This window comes from Cryptosporidium hominis, assembly GCF_000006425.1.
Source record: "Cryptosporidium hominis TU502 chromosome 4 CHRO014132, whole genome shotgun sequence".
NCBI classification, from domain to species: domain Eukaryota; phylum Apicomplexa; class Conoidasida; order Eucoccidiorida; family Cryptosporidiidae; genus Cryptosporidium; species Cryptosporidium hominis.
Genome location: NW_667284.1, coordinates 1 through 13,910, shown reverse-complemented (window position 1 = coordinate 13,910; position 13,910 = coordinate 1). Strand labels below are relative to the sequence as shown.

Below are 13,910 nucleotides of genomic sequence, written 5' to 3'. Positions count from 1 at the left end.
TAATCGAAAATGAAAATTATAAAGAAGAAATTTCGCGTTTAAATACGTTATTAAAAAATAATGAATTACTTTTATCTAAATATAAGCTTAACTCTTTGGCTCTTAATGCGCAACTTCCTTTTCTAAAAAGTAGGTCATTTATGGAGGAAGATAAAGAAGAATTATACTTTTTAAGGAATAAAGTAAGAACTATCGAGTCAAAAGTCAGAGATTATGAAAAGGAATTAGAAGGGGCCAATTGTTTGAAAGAAAAGATACTATTCCTTGAAAATGAATTAGAAAGGATTACAAAAGAATTTAACGAATTGGAAATATTTCAAACTGAACAACTTAGAATTGCAGATGGTGAAATTCTTTCTCTTACTGAAGCGAAGAACACCCTTTTTAAAGAAATGCATTTAGTAATGAAGGAAAATGAAGGTTTGAAGCTAACAAAATCTGTAATTAGCAGAATTGAAACTCACTATAAAAAGATCAATGATGAAACTGTTTTGCCTAATATAGAAGAAGAATTAAACGATGCAATAAAAGACTTTATGGAAGATAGGAATTTCAACAATAATGAAGCGTCTTTGCTTGCATTCGAAATATGTCAATCAATTATTCCAAGACTTGCGTATGAGATTGCAGAAGAAATAGTTGTTAACCTCGATAATGGTTCTAAACAAGATGAAAAACTTAAAAGGTCATTTATTAAAAAAAATGCGTCCATTCAGGTGGGCTTTCCCCTTCTGAATGGTTCAACAATAGAACATTCAGAAATAGGTATTATTTCATCCAGAAGCGAATTAATATCGTTAAGAAGCGAAAATAACAAATTAAAAAAGGAAAATCAGAAATTAAAACAGGATCTTTTCTTAATGAAAAGAATTAATAATCGGACAAAGGATCATGCTAAGATAAAGTGTACAAACCGTATGAATCCAAGGCAAACCGACCTAATAACCGAAAGCCAACAAGAAGAACTAGTTCTTAGTGGCATAAAGTGGCTAACCTCAGTTGTTAATGAAATAGATGAGCTTGAACAAAGATGCAGTAGCATTAAAACTTGCAATAAAAAATCAGAATCTAGGCGCTCAAGTGCATATAATTCCACAGTTGCATCTTTTGAAGAGATTAATATTGATATTAACGACCAGCAAAATAGGGACGAAGTAAGTCTTGATAAGGAATTGATAACATTAAGAGAGAAATTAATAAACGAAGGAATCCTAGTTGGAGAATGAATAATAAATTTCTTTACTGGTATAATGTTTTTGGAAAATCAATTTTTGAAATATATCTATTTATTGGTGAACATACTTGAACTAGCCATTTCAAAAACTCGGGGTCATCATCTACCAGCGGTTCTAAGTTCTCCAGGGTTTTTGAATGATACCAATTTAACCAATCTAGTTCATCATCTGAAAGAATTGAAATGTCAATCATCTCTTTTTGAATGGGTGCGTATGTAAGAGGTGAGAACTTGAGAAATTTATTCATCTTTTTGTAGCCATTATCAATATCTGCTTCAATAATCTCAGCCAAGTTTTCAATTCTTATACCGTATTTTCCTTCTTCATAGTATCCAGGTTCAATTGAAACTACTGCGCCTGCAGCTAGATTTTGTTTAGAAGCACCATCCCTTCCAACCTTATAACAAATTGACCAGGGCTCTTCATGAACAGATAAAAATGAGCCAACCCCATGTCCAGTACCATGTAAATAATCTAAACCAGCCTCCCATAGGCTGGCTCTTGCAAGAACGTCAATTGCAGTAGCATTTGTCCCAATTGGGAATACTAGCTTATGTAAGCGAATAAAACCTATCAATACTCGAGTAAATGATTCAATTTGCTCAATTGTTGGCCTTTCTTCTCCAATCCCGAACAAGAACAAAGTTCTTGTTACATCTGTTGTGCCAGTATGGTACTGTCCGCCAGAATCACAAAGGTAAAGATCAGGCTTAATAATTGAAGAATTTTCTTTTTCAGGACGATAATGAATTATCGCCCCATTTTCTCCTATAGAAGAAATTGTATCAAAACTTGGATAGACAAATTTTGGTTGTTGTTTTCTAAATTCAAGCAACTTTTGAGAAAGATCCCATTCGGATACTTTTCCATTAAAAAGAGTCTTATCTCTTCCAGCCTTGTACAAATAATATAGGAATTTAGTAAGTGCTAAACTATCATAAATATGGCACTCGCGCATTCCCTTTAATTCGATTTTGTTCTTTATTGCACGTAGCATGATGATAGGGGACTCAGAAGTTATCAGTAATTTTGAAGAGTTTAAGTAGTCGATTAAATATTTATAGTAACTCGAATTATTGCAATTTTCACGAGGGTTCAATACTTTAAATAACGTGTCCATTGCTGCTAAGTTGCAAAAATTCTCAGGCAGCCATATTTTATTCAATTTGTCTTTTGTATGTGAATTCAATTTACTAAATGAATGAAAGAGTTCATCCATTATATTTTCAATTTGAATTATAGAAATTTTGTCCTGGAATTCATTTTTCAATACTTCTTCGCAACACTTAATAGATTCAACATTAACAAAAACTTTAAGATTAAATGATGTTTCCTTCTTATCTATTCCAACTGTATCATCAAGAATTTCGACAATTAGATATGAAAGAAATACAGGTGTGCAATGTACATCTGAACCTCTTAAATTAAGTAGCCATGAAATTTGAGTTAGGCTGCTTAGAAACAATATCTTTGCATTCAGTTTTTTCATTTCCAACAAAACTTTGTTAACCTTTGACTTAGATGATTCACCAGCGTATTCAATTCCATGAACAAAAATCTCACTTCTACCTTGTTCAATCTCTTCTTGTGGCCGTAAAACATCGACAAAATTCAAATTTAGTAATTTTATTCGGAAGTTCGTATTTAAATGTAGATCTGAAAGTTCAATATAATTAGCTAAGGCTTTAAATGACATCCAAGAAGTAACCTCAACGTCAATTCCTAATGTACCATCAAAACTTTCTTCTTTTAAAATATCTACAATATCAGCGTAAAAGCCCTTTTTTAACAAATGGACCTGATACTCAGGAGTAGCAGTCTTCTTTGCTTCGACAATATATCTACCATCAACAATTAAATGTGCGCTCGACTGTGTAACAAGACAAATTCCCTGTGACCCAAAGAAACCAGTCATAAATTCTCTTCGTTTGTATTTATCAGGAGTATATTCCGACATATGAGGGTCGCTTGAACTAATGATATATGCGTCAACCCCATGTTGGCTCATAATACCTCTAAGTTCTTCTAGTTTTTTCAATTTTGAAATATTTGACATAATTGGTGAAGTAATTTTTATTAACTGTAGAGCTTATAATATCGCAGGTTCCTCTTTCCGTTAGTCGTTGCGGGAATGTTTTTTTTTTTTTTTTTTTTTTTTTTGCGCATTTACAAATAAAATATTAAAAATCTATATTCATCTAAATATCACTCTATCCTAATTAAAAATTCTTGAAAGTCCATTAACCAAACTTTCAACATTTGAAAAATCAAAAATTGTGAAATGGCTTCCATCAGATAAATGTGCTAGCTCTAAATCCCTTATTTCGTAAATATTTTGAGCATTAACTATTGCGTATGACCCGTTCTTTTCGAATACGTCCCCCATTATTGAAGAGCGTGACAAAACAAAATATACTTTTTCATCAACTTCTAATACGGACTTAGAGATATTTAAGCTTATTAAGAATGTAGTTCTTAATCTCTCTAATACGTTTTTCAACTCTTCAAACTCAGTTTCTGGATCTTTTTTTGTGTAGCTAGTTATTTTATTGTATGCATCTATAATTGAATCAGAATTATTCAATATATCTATTATTGGTTCTGTGAGAGAGTTAGATAGTAAGCTTGAGGATTTTACTAATTTCTTTAAAACTTTGAATGAAATTTCATCTATTCTCGAGTCATTACTATCACTTAATTTAACTGGAACTACCGGATCAATCAACAATAGTTTTACGTCATAATCCAAAATTTTATAATTTAAGTTCTTATATATTTGCAACGCAAGATTGCTTGATATTGACCAACTTGCCAATATTATTTTTGAATTTCCTTTATCAATTATTTTTGAAATATTTTCTTTAATTGCTTCATGAATAATGTGGGATAATGAACTTAAAATATTGTCGACTTTAGAATTTGGAATTGTAACTATAATGCATTTGCAATTATATTTAGATTGTATTTTATTACAAAATTCTTGGATATTTAATATAAACAATTTATCGCAAATAAATATCATAAAGTTAGCAACTTCGAAATTGCCAACCTTCAATTCGTCATTTATAAATTCGAAAATATATTCCTTCACACAAACGTCCTTATTCATGGTTCTATTAATAGAATCAATTGAATAAATCCAATCCTTTTCAAGCAAATACTTGAAACAAGTAAGTAAATAATTTGAGTCACAAGGTACATGTTTAATATTTTCAGAATTAGATATTAGATTATTTGTGTTTTTCATATCAAAATATGGCATAATTGAGTCTGCAGGTTTTTCCTTAACAAACATGTGTTGTAATGGGGTAAGTGGGTGATTTCTGTCTTTAGAAGTTTCGTCTAATAACTGTTCAACCCAGTCTTCGAATTCTACCATTTCTAACTCAATATCCAATAATTTAAGTGCTGTTTTTATATCATTCATATTTGCCCATCCTTCAGAGTCTAAATTAAAATCATTATTAATTGATAAAGACGGATTGTTCATTCCAAAACAACAAACTTGACAACAAAAATCAACCGAAACTAAATGAATTGCCATCTTTGTTCTAGGTAAAGTCCCCATCTTAATGCATCCTTTCACAAATGCATTTGGGAGGTCCGAAATATTTGATGCGCCTGTAATGCTGTTTCCTCCTATTCTTCCCGGTCTATATATAGCTATAGGGAATCCTCTTTTTCTTGCTGATCTAAGAATTCTTTCTGCTGCCCATTTAGATTGTGAATAACCCAATAATAGTGATTTGTGATGAGTTCCTTCATCGTCATTTGTAATCACTGGGTCATCTTCGTAAAATATTCTCCTTCCATCATCCAAAAAGTAAGTTCTTTCCATAAATTCAGTATTTTCCAAGCCAGATAAATACGGCTCTACCGGAGGATTTTCAATATGATCATAAAAAACTCCCAAAGTTGATACATGATGTATTGGAATAATGCAAGAATTACATTTTCCTTTTTCAGTACAATTTTTGCCACAATGGTTGGGAGCAGAAGAAAGTTTTAGCAACTCTACAATGCTTAATACATTCACATTTTTAATATTTGAATAAGAAGATGTGAAGTTTACCACAGCACCAATATGAATAATGGAATCTATTGAATTTACTATCTCTTTATATTCAGTTTTATTTATACCAAAATATGGGATTGAAGTGTCTCCAACAACAATTTTGATGTTATTTTTTAAAATTAAATCTGCATTCTGAACTGAATATTTATAAAGTGCAACCAATAACTTTTCTTTACCGTTTTTTTTGTCAGAACATCTCACCAAACACCAAATCTTAATATCACTGTTCAACTTTACAAGATTTTCAATCATGCAGGTCCCCATAAACCCAGTTCCTCCTGTTAAAAATACTTCACGTAATTTGTTTTTTTCTCCAGATGGTAATCTAAAGCCACGAACCGCATCGGAAGAATTTGATAACAAAGAAATCTTTCCATCTAAATTAATATCTTGTCTGATTTCTTCCCATCTCCTAGACTTAGAAGAAGTCAATTCTTCTGTACTAGATCCAAACAACTCTTTCCTAACCTCTCCTTCTAAATATGAAATGACTTCATCTAAAGTTGGATTATAGAGCATTAAAGATATTGGCAATTTTATTCCAAAATTCTTAGATATAGAATTTCTAAACTCAACTGCCATTAAAGAATCAATTTCTGTTAAATCACAGTTATTTTTCTCCATTCCAAATATTTCATATGCAATAATTAATAAAACTTCCTCTATATGCCTTCGAATGTCAGTAATTCCTTCAAATTTATCCTTAATTTTTGAACCACTCTCGAGTTTTGATACATTGTTTAAAAATTTGCTATTAATTTCACTAAAAATGATTGGTGGGTTGCCTTCAAAAATAGTTAAGAACTCGCTCCAATTAATATTTGCTATTGCGATTTCAGAGGGCAGGATGATATCTTTGATTCTACCTTCAATTATATCAAAGATCGATGATAAACATTTTAAGCCTTCTGAATTATAAATTGGTTTGATACCTGATGATGAATGATGTTGAAATAAATCTGCTGCCATTCCTTGTTCTGCCCATGGTCCCCATTGTATGCTTAGATCTAAAATACTAGATTCGTTGAACTTTCTTCGATAATTAATCAATGAATCAAGATATGAATTTGCTGAAGAATAACTATATTGCCCAAAACTACCAAATAATGAAGAAATAGAGGAAAAACCAATAAAGAACCTTAGCTTGTATGGAAGTATGTTCTTTATTGCATGATGTAAATTAATTGCTCCAAAAACTTTAGGTCTAAAAACATTCTCCAAATTCTCTATTGAATGATTTTTTATTAATGAATCATTCAAAACCCCAGATGCATGGATTAATCCAACAACTTTAGAGTTTGATTCCATCGCTTGAGAGATGATATATTTTAATGTTGAAAACACTGCATCATAGTTTGCAGCGTCAGCACTTAATAATTCGAATATTAGAATCTAAAATTAATATCCTCTCCCATATTGATTTACACCGTTTGGAAGGTAACCCCGACCTAGAAAGTAATATAATATTTCTTATTTTTTTGTATTTAATTAACCATTCTGCAATGATAAGTCCAAGCGCGCCAGTACCTCCACTAATTAATACGATACCATTTATTAATTCGTTATCCTTATTTAATTCATTGTTTTTCATTTGAATTGAATACTGGGCTTTTATGATTTTTGTATAAACTTGAATTTTTTTTCGATATAGATTTACAAAAATATCCTCGGGAATTAATTTATGTTTTGATAAAAGACTAACTAAATTGCAAATTAATTTGGCATTAGTATTCAAGTCTTCAAATTTCTCTATTGAAATGTAATTAATCATCTTTCTTAACTCAATCCTTGCAGTTTTGCACAGACCCAAAATACCTCTTCCTTTATTATATGACTCCAGGGAATTATCGTTCGATTGATTAATTTTAATAAACCATACATTAGAATCAGATTCGCATTCTTTGCATGTAATAACTGCATAATGCATTAACTCAATTTCGCTTACATTGAAGTTATCAATAACAAAAATAATTTTTTCCCAATTTTTAAACTTAATATTTTTAATTAATTCAAATTCTGATCTAACATTGTAGTAAGTCTCTTCTTTAGTTTCAAGATTGTCTTCCAAATCGTTAGATCCTATAATTAATATTCTTTTACATTTACATTCGTCCTCTTCAATTTCGTCTATACCCATTTCAACCTCGAATATTTTTTGATTTTCTGTATTCCAAAATAAGTTATCTAAATTATTTAAATTTGAAAACTGTTCTATTTCGTATTCAACACTTCCAGTGTTCTTGGAATTTAGATAAACTAAAGAATAACTAGTTTTGAACAATATTTTTCCAAATTTATCCTTAATTATTGCAGAATTATTGTTAACTTCAAAAACTAGATACTTCTGAGAAATAGAAGAATCTAACAATTCTCTGATAATTGTTTCATAAAAATTAATCTCGCTCTTTCCTTTAATTATTTCCTCAATATTGTAAAGTTTAATAAAATCAAACAATAATTGCAATAAGAATGGATGTATGCTAAAACCACTAAATGATTTTGATAGTGACTTAAAATAGTCGTCTGTAGTGAGAATTAAACAGATAGAGTTTTTTTGAGTATTTTCTGTGAAAGATATTTTGGATTTTAATTTAATAGTTAACTCTTGAATCGAATTCATGATTTCCTGGAATAATATATTTTCTTTCAAATCAATAGAAATGAACTTCTCAATGGAAATAACCGAATTTTCAATGTTTATTTCTTGGAGCTCTATTTCTGCATCTTCCCTAAATATTATTTTCGCATATATAGTATAAGTCAAATCATTTTGTGAACAAATATTTATTGTAAAACCATTAATATCTTTCTTCTCGACTTCTAACCAACCTTCTTGATTACCTTGTATTATATTAAAAGACAGACTTTCTAAAACAATTTCGCAGTGATAATATCTACCCATTTTCATAGAGTTAAATATTTCATTCTTAAAAATTTCCCTAATTCCTCCATTAACTAATTCAATTATCGCCCCTTCTTTTGAGATATCAAACATTTTGTTTAAATTTTGTAACAAAATTTTTCTATCAGTCTCCAATTTAACTAAAGGATGTGGATTGATGTTTATCCATGGAAAACGTCTTAAATTATTGAAAATATTTTTATTGCTTACTTCTGAATTTCCTCTAATGGTATTCATATACGGGGAAAATATTTGATTAATTTGATGTGTAACTAATTTAAAATGCTCAATTTCTGTTGAAGGCTTTCCAAGCATTGCACAAAAGCTCTTAATTTTTGTTTTAAGTTCCCTTGGAATACATTGTATTGATAATTTTGTAAGAATTGGTTGAGGTCCGATCTCCAACAATATTGTACAATCAAACTTGTTTAGTGCATGATTTATTGCGTCATAAAACAATACAGGACAAACTATATGGTTAGACCAATAATCAGAACTCATCAATTCAGAATAATTTATAAGTCTTCCTTTCAATGTAGAGATAAACTTTATTTTCTTTTTATTTTCATTACAAAAAACTATTTCTTCTTCAATGAAATCTTTGTATTTATTCGATGCATCTTGCATTAGGGATGAATGGAATGCATTATCTATATTAAGAAACTTTCCACTACCACCTAATCTTTCCAATATTGATTTTAATATATATTTTTTTCCGGAAATCACAACACTATTTGGCCCGTTAACTGCAGCTAATGATACATTATTTTCATCAAACTCTTTAAGGATTTCTGCAATACTACTCGCAGATTTTCTCAATGCAAGCATTCCTCCATCACTAATATTTGATTTCTCCAATATTTTTGATCTATTTATTATCATTTTTAATGCTTGTTTTAGTTCAATTGCGCCTACAATAACTGCAGCGCAGTATTCGCCTAAGGAATGCCCAATTACTAAATCTGGAGTTATTCCTTTGCTTTCTAACAACTTTGTAAGAGAATACTCTACTGAAAAAATTGCAACCTGAGAATACAAAATATCATTAATATCATAAAAACCAGCATCTTTCGATCCAGCTTTAGTCTTTGGTGTTGAAATTTCTGGGTATAAAATTTCAATTAAAGATTCTGGTAAATATTCATTGGCATGTTTTGCGCATTCTAACATTGATTTTCTAAATATAGGTTCATTTTCAAAAAGCTCCTGACCCATATTCTCAAACTGGCTTCCTTGCCCAGTAAATATAAATGCTATCTTATTTAAAACTTCCTTATTAGCACTATCGATTATTGAATAGTTTTGATTTTCAAGAGGAATTTTTGAGATATTTTTTTCAATTATTACGTGAGCATTTGTTCCACCAAATCCAAATGATGAAACTCCTCCTATGTTACCTGAAACTATTAATTTTTTATCTGGGATTATTGCATTAAAATTAGAATTGTCAATTAATGGGTTTAATGTTTTAAAATGAAGGTTTTTTGGAACAATTGAATGTTTAAGCATCAATATCATCTTTATAACTCCTGCGATTCCTGATGCTCCTTCTAAATGTCCAATATTTGTTTTCAACGCTGTAATATATATTGGACCCCTATTTCTGGAATTGAAAACATTTTTTATTGCTCCAAACTCAATAGGGTCCCCTAACTGTGTTCCTGTTCCATGGGCTTCAATAATTGAAATTTCATCTAACTTTATATACGAATCTTCAATAGCAGATTTTATTACTTTCTGTTGCGCAGGACCATTTGGAGCTGTCAAAGAAGCACTTCTTCCATCTTGATTTACTGCTGACCCTTTAATAAAACCATAGATGACAATATTCTGTTCAGCTTTTAAAGTTTTTTTATCAAAACCTACATTTTCTCTTTCATCAAATCTACAAAGTACCATTGAACAACATCCTTCCCCTCTTACATATCCATCAGCATCTTTGTCAAAAGTTTTACAACTTCCAGTTATAGATAGCATCTTTGACTTGGAAAATACAATATATGCTTGGGGAGAAATTAATAAATTTACTCCAATTAAAATGGAAATATCAGATTTTTTCCATCTAAGATTTTGTACAGCTATGTCCAGTGCAACAAGAGATGATGAACATGCAGTATCAACTGTCATAGAAGGTCCATTCAGGCCCAAATTATATGAAATCCTATTAGAAATAAGTGAAAGCGCAACACTAGTACCAGTATAAGGTGAAATATATTCTGATTCAGATATTTGATTTCCTTGCATTAATGCCCAATCACTATTTCCACATCCAACATAGACACCAGTCTTTGTTCCTTTCAATTTTGACAAGTTTAATTTTGCATCCTCAATTGATTTTACTGCAAGCATAAGGGAAAGTCTTTGTTGAGGGTCAATAATTGCTGCTTCTGAAGGAGAAATTCCAAAATATTGTGCATCAAATATATCAATGTTGTCAATGAATGAGCCATAATTTGCATAATAATATGGACCAAAATTTTCTAGATTTAAACTAAAATATTTTTTATGATCCCATCTAACTACAGGTACATTAGAAACACAATTAATACCACCAGTTAATATCTCCCAAAATGATTCAATATCTTCAGTTGATCCGGGTAATTTGCACGACAAGCCGATAATAGCAACATCTAATATCCGATCTTTCCTAATATCAGTAACTAAAGGATCGGATGATTTGTCTCCAAGTCTAATATCCTCCATTTCACTCATAATATAATCTTTTATGTTTATTATCGTTGGATAATCGAACATCAATGTAGTCGGAAGTAATATTCCAGTATGTTTAGATAAAATATTTCTGAACTCAACAGCAGAAAGTGAATCTATCCCAAACTCGTGAAGTGGTTTTTCTAGTAATTTGGAATCATTAATATCTATTTTATCGTCAGTGACAACCGTTTTAATAATATCCCTTAATAAATTAATTATATAATCTTCCATTTCAACCGAACTCTTTTTTTCCAATATCTCCATAATTTTCGACTTATTGTAATCTTTTTCTACGATTTTTTTATTAATTATATCTGTAAAGATGTTAGAGGTTTTGGGAGGAATATTAGAAACTAATTTTCCCCAATCGGCATCTACCACACAAATCACATTTGGAATTGATTTTTTTTTTGATTTTATAATCGTATTTAACACTTGCATCGCAGTCAATTTATCTACTCCAATTAGTCCTGTAGAATCAAATTTCAAACTTAAATTGTTTGATGCCATTCCTTCTCCCACCCAAGGACCCCACTGAATGCTAAAACTATTGATTCCAAGACTTGATCTATAGCTCATAAAAGAGTCTATAAAAGAGTTTGCCGCAGAATAATTTGCTTGTCCAATATTACCTAATAGGCTTGCAATTGAAGAGTAGGCAATTAAAAATTCCAATTCAATATAGAGATATTGAGTTATTTGATGAATATTCCATAAGCCTTGAACTTTAGGACTATATACGTATTTAAATGACTCTTTTGAATGTTCAAATAATTTCCTATCGTCTAATACTCCTGCAGCATGAATTATACCTACAATTGGTTTACTTTCTGGATTTTTAAGTACAGTATTTATTGCTGAAATAGTAGAATTAATATTTGAAATATCACAGCTAATTTGTTTAACACCAGGTAGATTTGAAGTATAATTATTTGAATTCCTAGATAACAAAATTATATTTTTTAATCCATTAAAATAAAGCCATTTCGTTGTAAATTTTCCTAGAGATCCATTTCCTCCTATAATTATTACGGCTCCATTTTTTCTATATAAAGAATTATCAATAGTTGGGTTTTTTATTACTACTTTACCAATATGATTTGTTTTTTGCATAAATCTAAATCCAGAAATACACCCAGATTTTTCGATTAGATCATTTGAATCTTTATGGTTCTCTATTGAGAATTCTATTAAGGGTATAACAGATTCTTTACATTCTTCAATTCTAGTCTTAATATCAACTAAGACGGTTCCAAACCATGAGGGATCATTTAATATTAAGTCGTCAAGAGCTACAATTTCGTACTTAATTCCAGGTTTTATTAAGGATACATCTTCCTTTGATAAAATGTTTATCTTCCCTAGTTCAATAAAGATACCATTGTTTGAAAGTAACTCCAAGCTATATTCAATATATTTCCCAGATAGACAATTTATCACCACATCTAGCTTTTCTCCTTTTAATAAGCGTTCCATTTCTAATTTGAACAAATCAGAATTTCTACTGGTCGAAATATTCTTTACTCCCAGGTGTCTCAAATATTTCTCTTTTTTACTATTTCCAACTGTTGCAAATACCTTAGCACCAATAGAATTACAGTAATTTACTGCGACCAAACCAACTCCTCCTGAAGCTGCATGAATTAATACGCGATCTCCTTTCTTAATATTATAAATTTTTCTCAAACAAATATCAACAGTAGAATAAATTGTTGGGATTGATGAAGATAAAGAAAAGTCACAATTTTTTGGCATCAAGCAACAAGTATCTCCAATTGCAACTATGAAAGTATTTAAGCACCCAGGGACCATTGCATATACCTCATCGCCACATTTTAGATGCTTCACGCCTTTACCTACAGAAACTACTATTCCTGAGCAGTCAGAACAAGGAGGGCCAGGATCACCTGGATATAAGCCCATAACATTCAATACATCCCTGAAATTTAATCCTACAGAACATATTCTCAGTAATACCTCGTTATCTTTTAAAATAGTCTCATTTTTCATTGCAGAATAATTCTCCAATTTATCAAAGCAGTCGATTAGATCCAATTTTTTATCTGAATTTATATATGGAATATTTGTTTGCATCTCTGTTAATAAATTTGTTAATGCACCTCTTTCAGCCAATCTAATATTTAAAGGTCCATTTATTGGGATTGAAATTTTTGATAAACGGGGAAATAACAGCTCTCCGTTTCTGAAAATGAATTCTGATTCGTTGGAACTTAAAATACATGAAAATATTTTTGATAAATTATCTTCACTTAAATCTTTTGTAAAGCAGTCTAAATCAAGCAATTTAAGAGAATATTTATCAAGTTCATACCTAGCCGATCTCACAAGACCCCAAATATCTGATCCAATAAATTTATAACTATTATTATTATAAGGGATTGTGTTTTCTGTTATAAATAAAATAACAGAAGAGCGAGAAACTTTAGAGTTAATATTAAATAGATGTTTAAACCAATTTACTATTTCAATGGCATGATTATGTAATTTATTATTTATTCCAGAATTTATTACGAATGCAATGTTGATTTCACCGGAAAAATCAAATAATTCTTCTAAAATATCATTTTTGTTCCAATAATATTTAAATAAATTATTTAAGCTGCTCTTTTTCTCAATTTCATCACCCATATATACCATCCATCTTTTCTTTTCAATTTTATCTAAAATGCTATTCGATTTTTTCCAAGTTAATCCCCAACAATTTTTGATATTTTCTGGATTATTTTCTTTTGAATCTTTAATAATTTTATTACTTATATCAATCGTACTTCTATACCTAATATTTTTGATATTAAATAGCAGATCTTTATTCACTGAGTAGATTTTTATATCTGAGATAACTTCATTTTTGTTATTTGTGGGCGAAACCTTGCAATGTACCCATGCTTCTAATATTGGTTCTTGATTATTATAATATTCTATTTCAGATATCGAGAATGGAACCCAAATAATTTTTTCCAAATCG

General features: G+C 30.1%; 3 protein-coding genes across 3 annotated transcripts; 1 reads left to right on the top strand and 2 right to left on the bottom strand.

Annotated features, from left to right (window-relative positions):
- Window positions 1–140: 140 nt before the first annotated feature.
- On the top strand, window positions 141–1,226 carry Chro.40332 (hypothetical protein). Its single annotated transcript, XM_661516.1, has 1 exon — window positions 141–1,226. The coding sequence occupies one exon, from the start codon at window positions 141–143 to the stop codon at window positions 1,224–1,226; it is 1,086 nt and encodes a 361-aa protein (XP_666608.1).
- A 13-nt stretch (window positions 1,227–1,239) lies between these two features.
- On the bottom strand, window positions 1,240–3,291 carry Chro.40331 (aminopeptidase). The annotated part of the gene is made up of 1 exon (XM_661515.1): window positions 1,240–3,291. One exon carries the CDS (start codon window positions 3,289–3,291, stop codon window positions 1,240–1,242), a length of 2,052 nt encoding a protein of 683 aa, XP_666607.1.
- A 3,382-nt stretch (window positions 3,292–6,673) lies between these two features.
- Chro.40330 (hypothetical protein) lies at window positions 6,674–13,582 on the bottom strand. The annotated part of the gene is made up of 1 exon (XM_661514.1): window positions 6,674–13,582. The coding sequence occupies one exon, from the start codon at window positions 13,580–13,582 to the stop codon at window positions 6,674–6,676; it is 6,909 nt and encodes a 2,302-aa protein (XP_666606.1).
- Window positions 13,583–13,910: the final 328 nt, after the last annotated feature.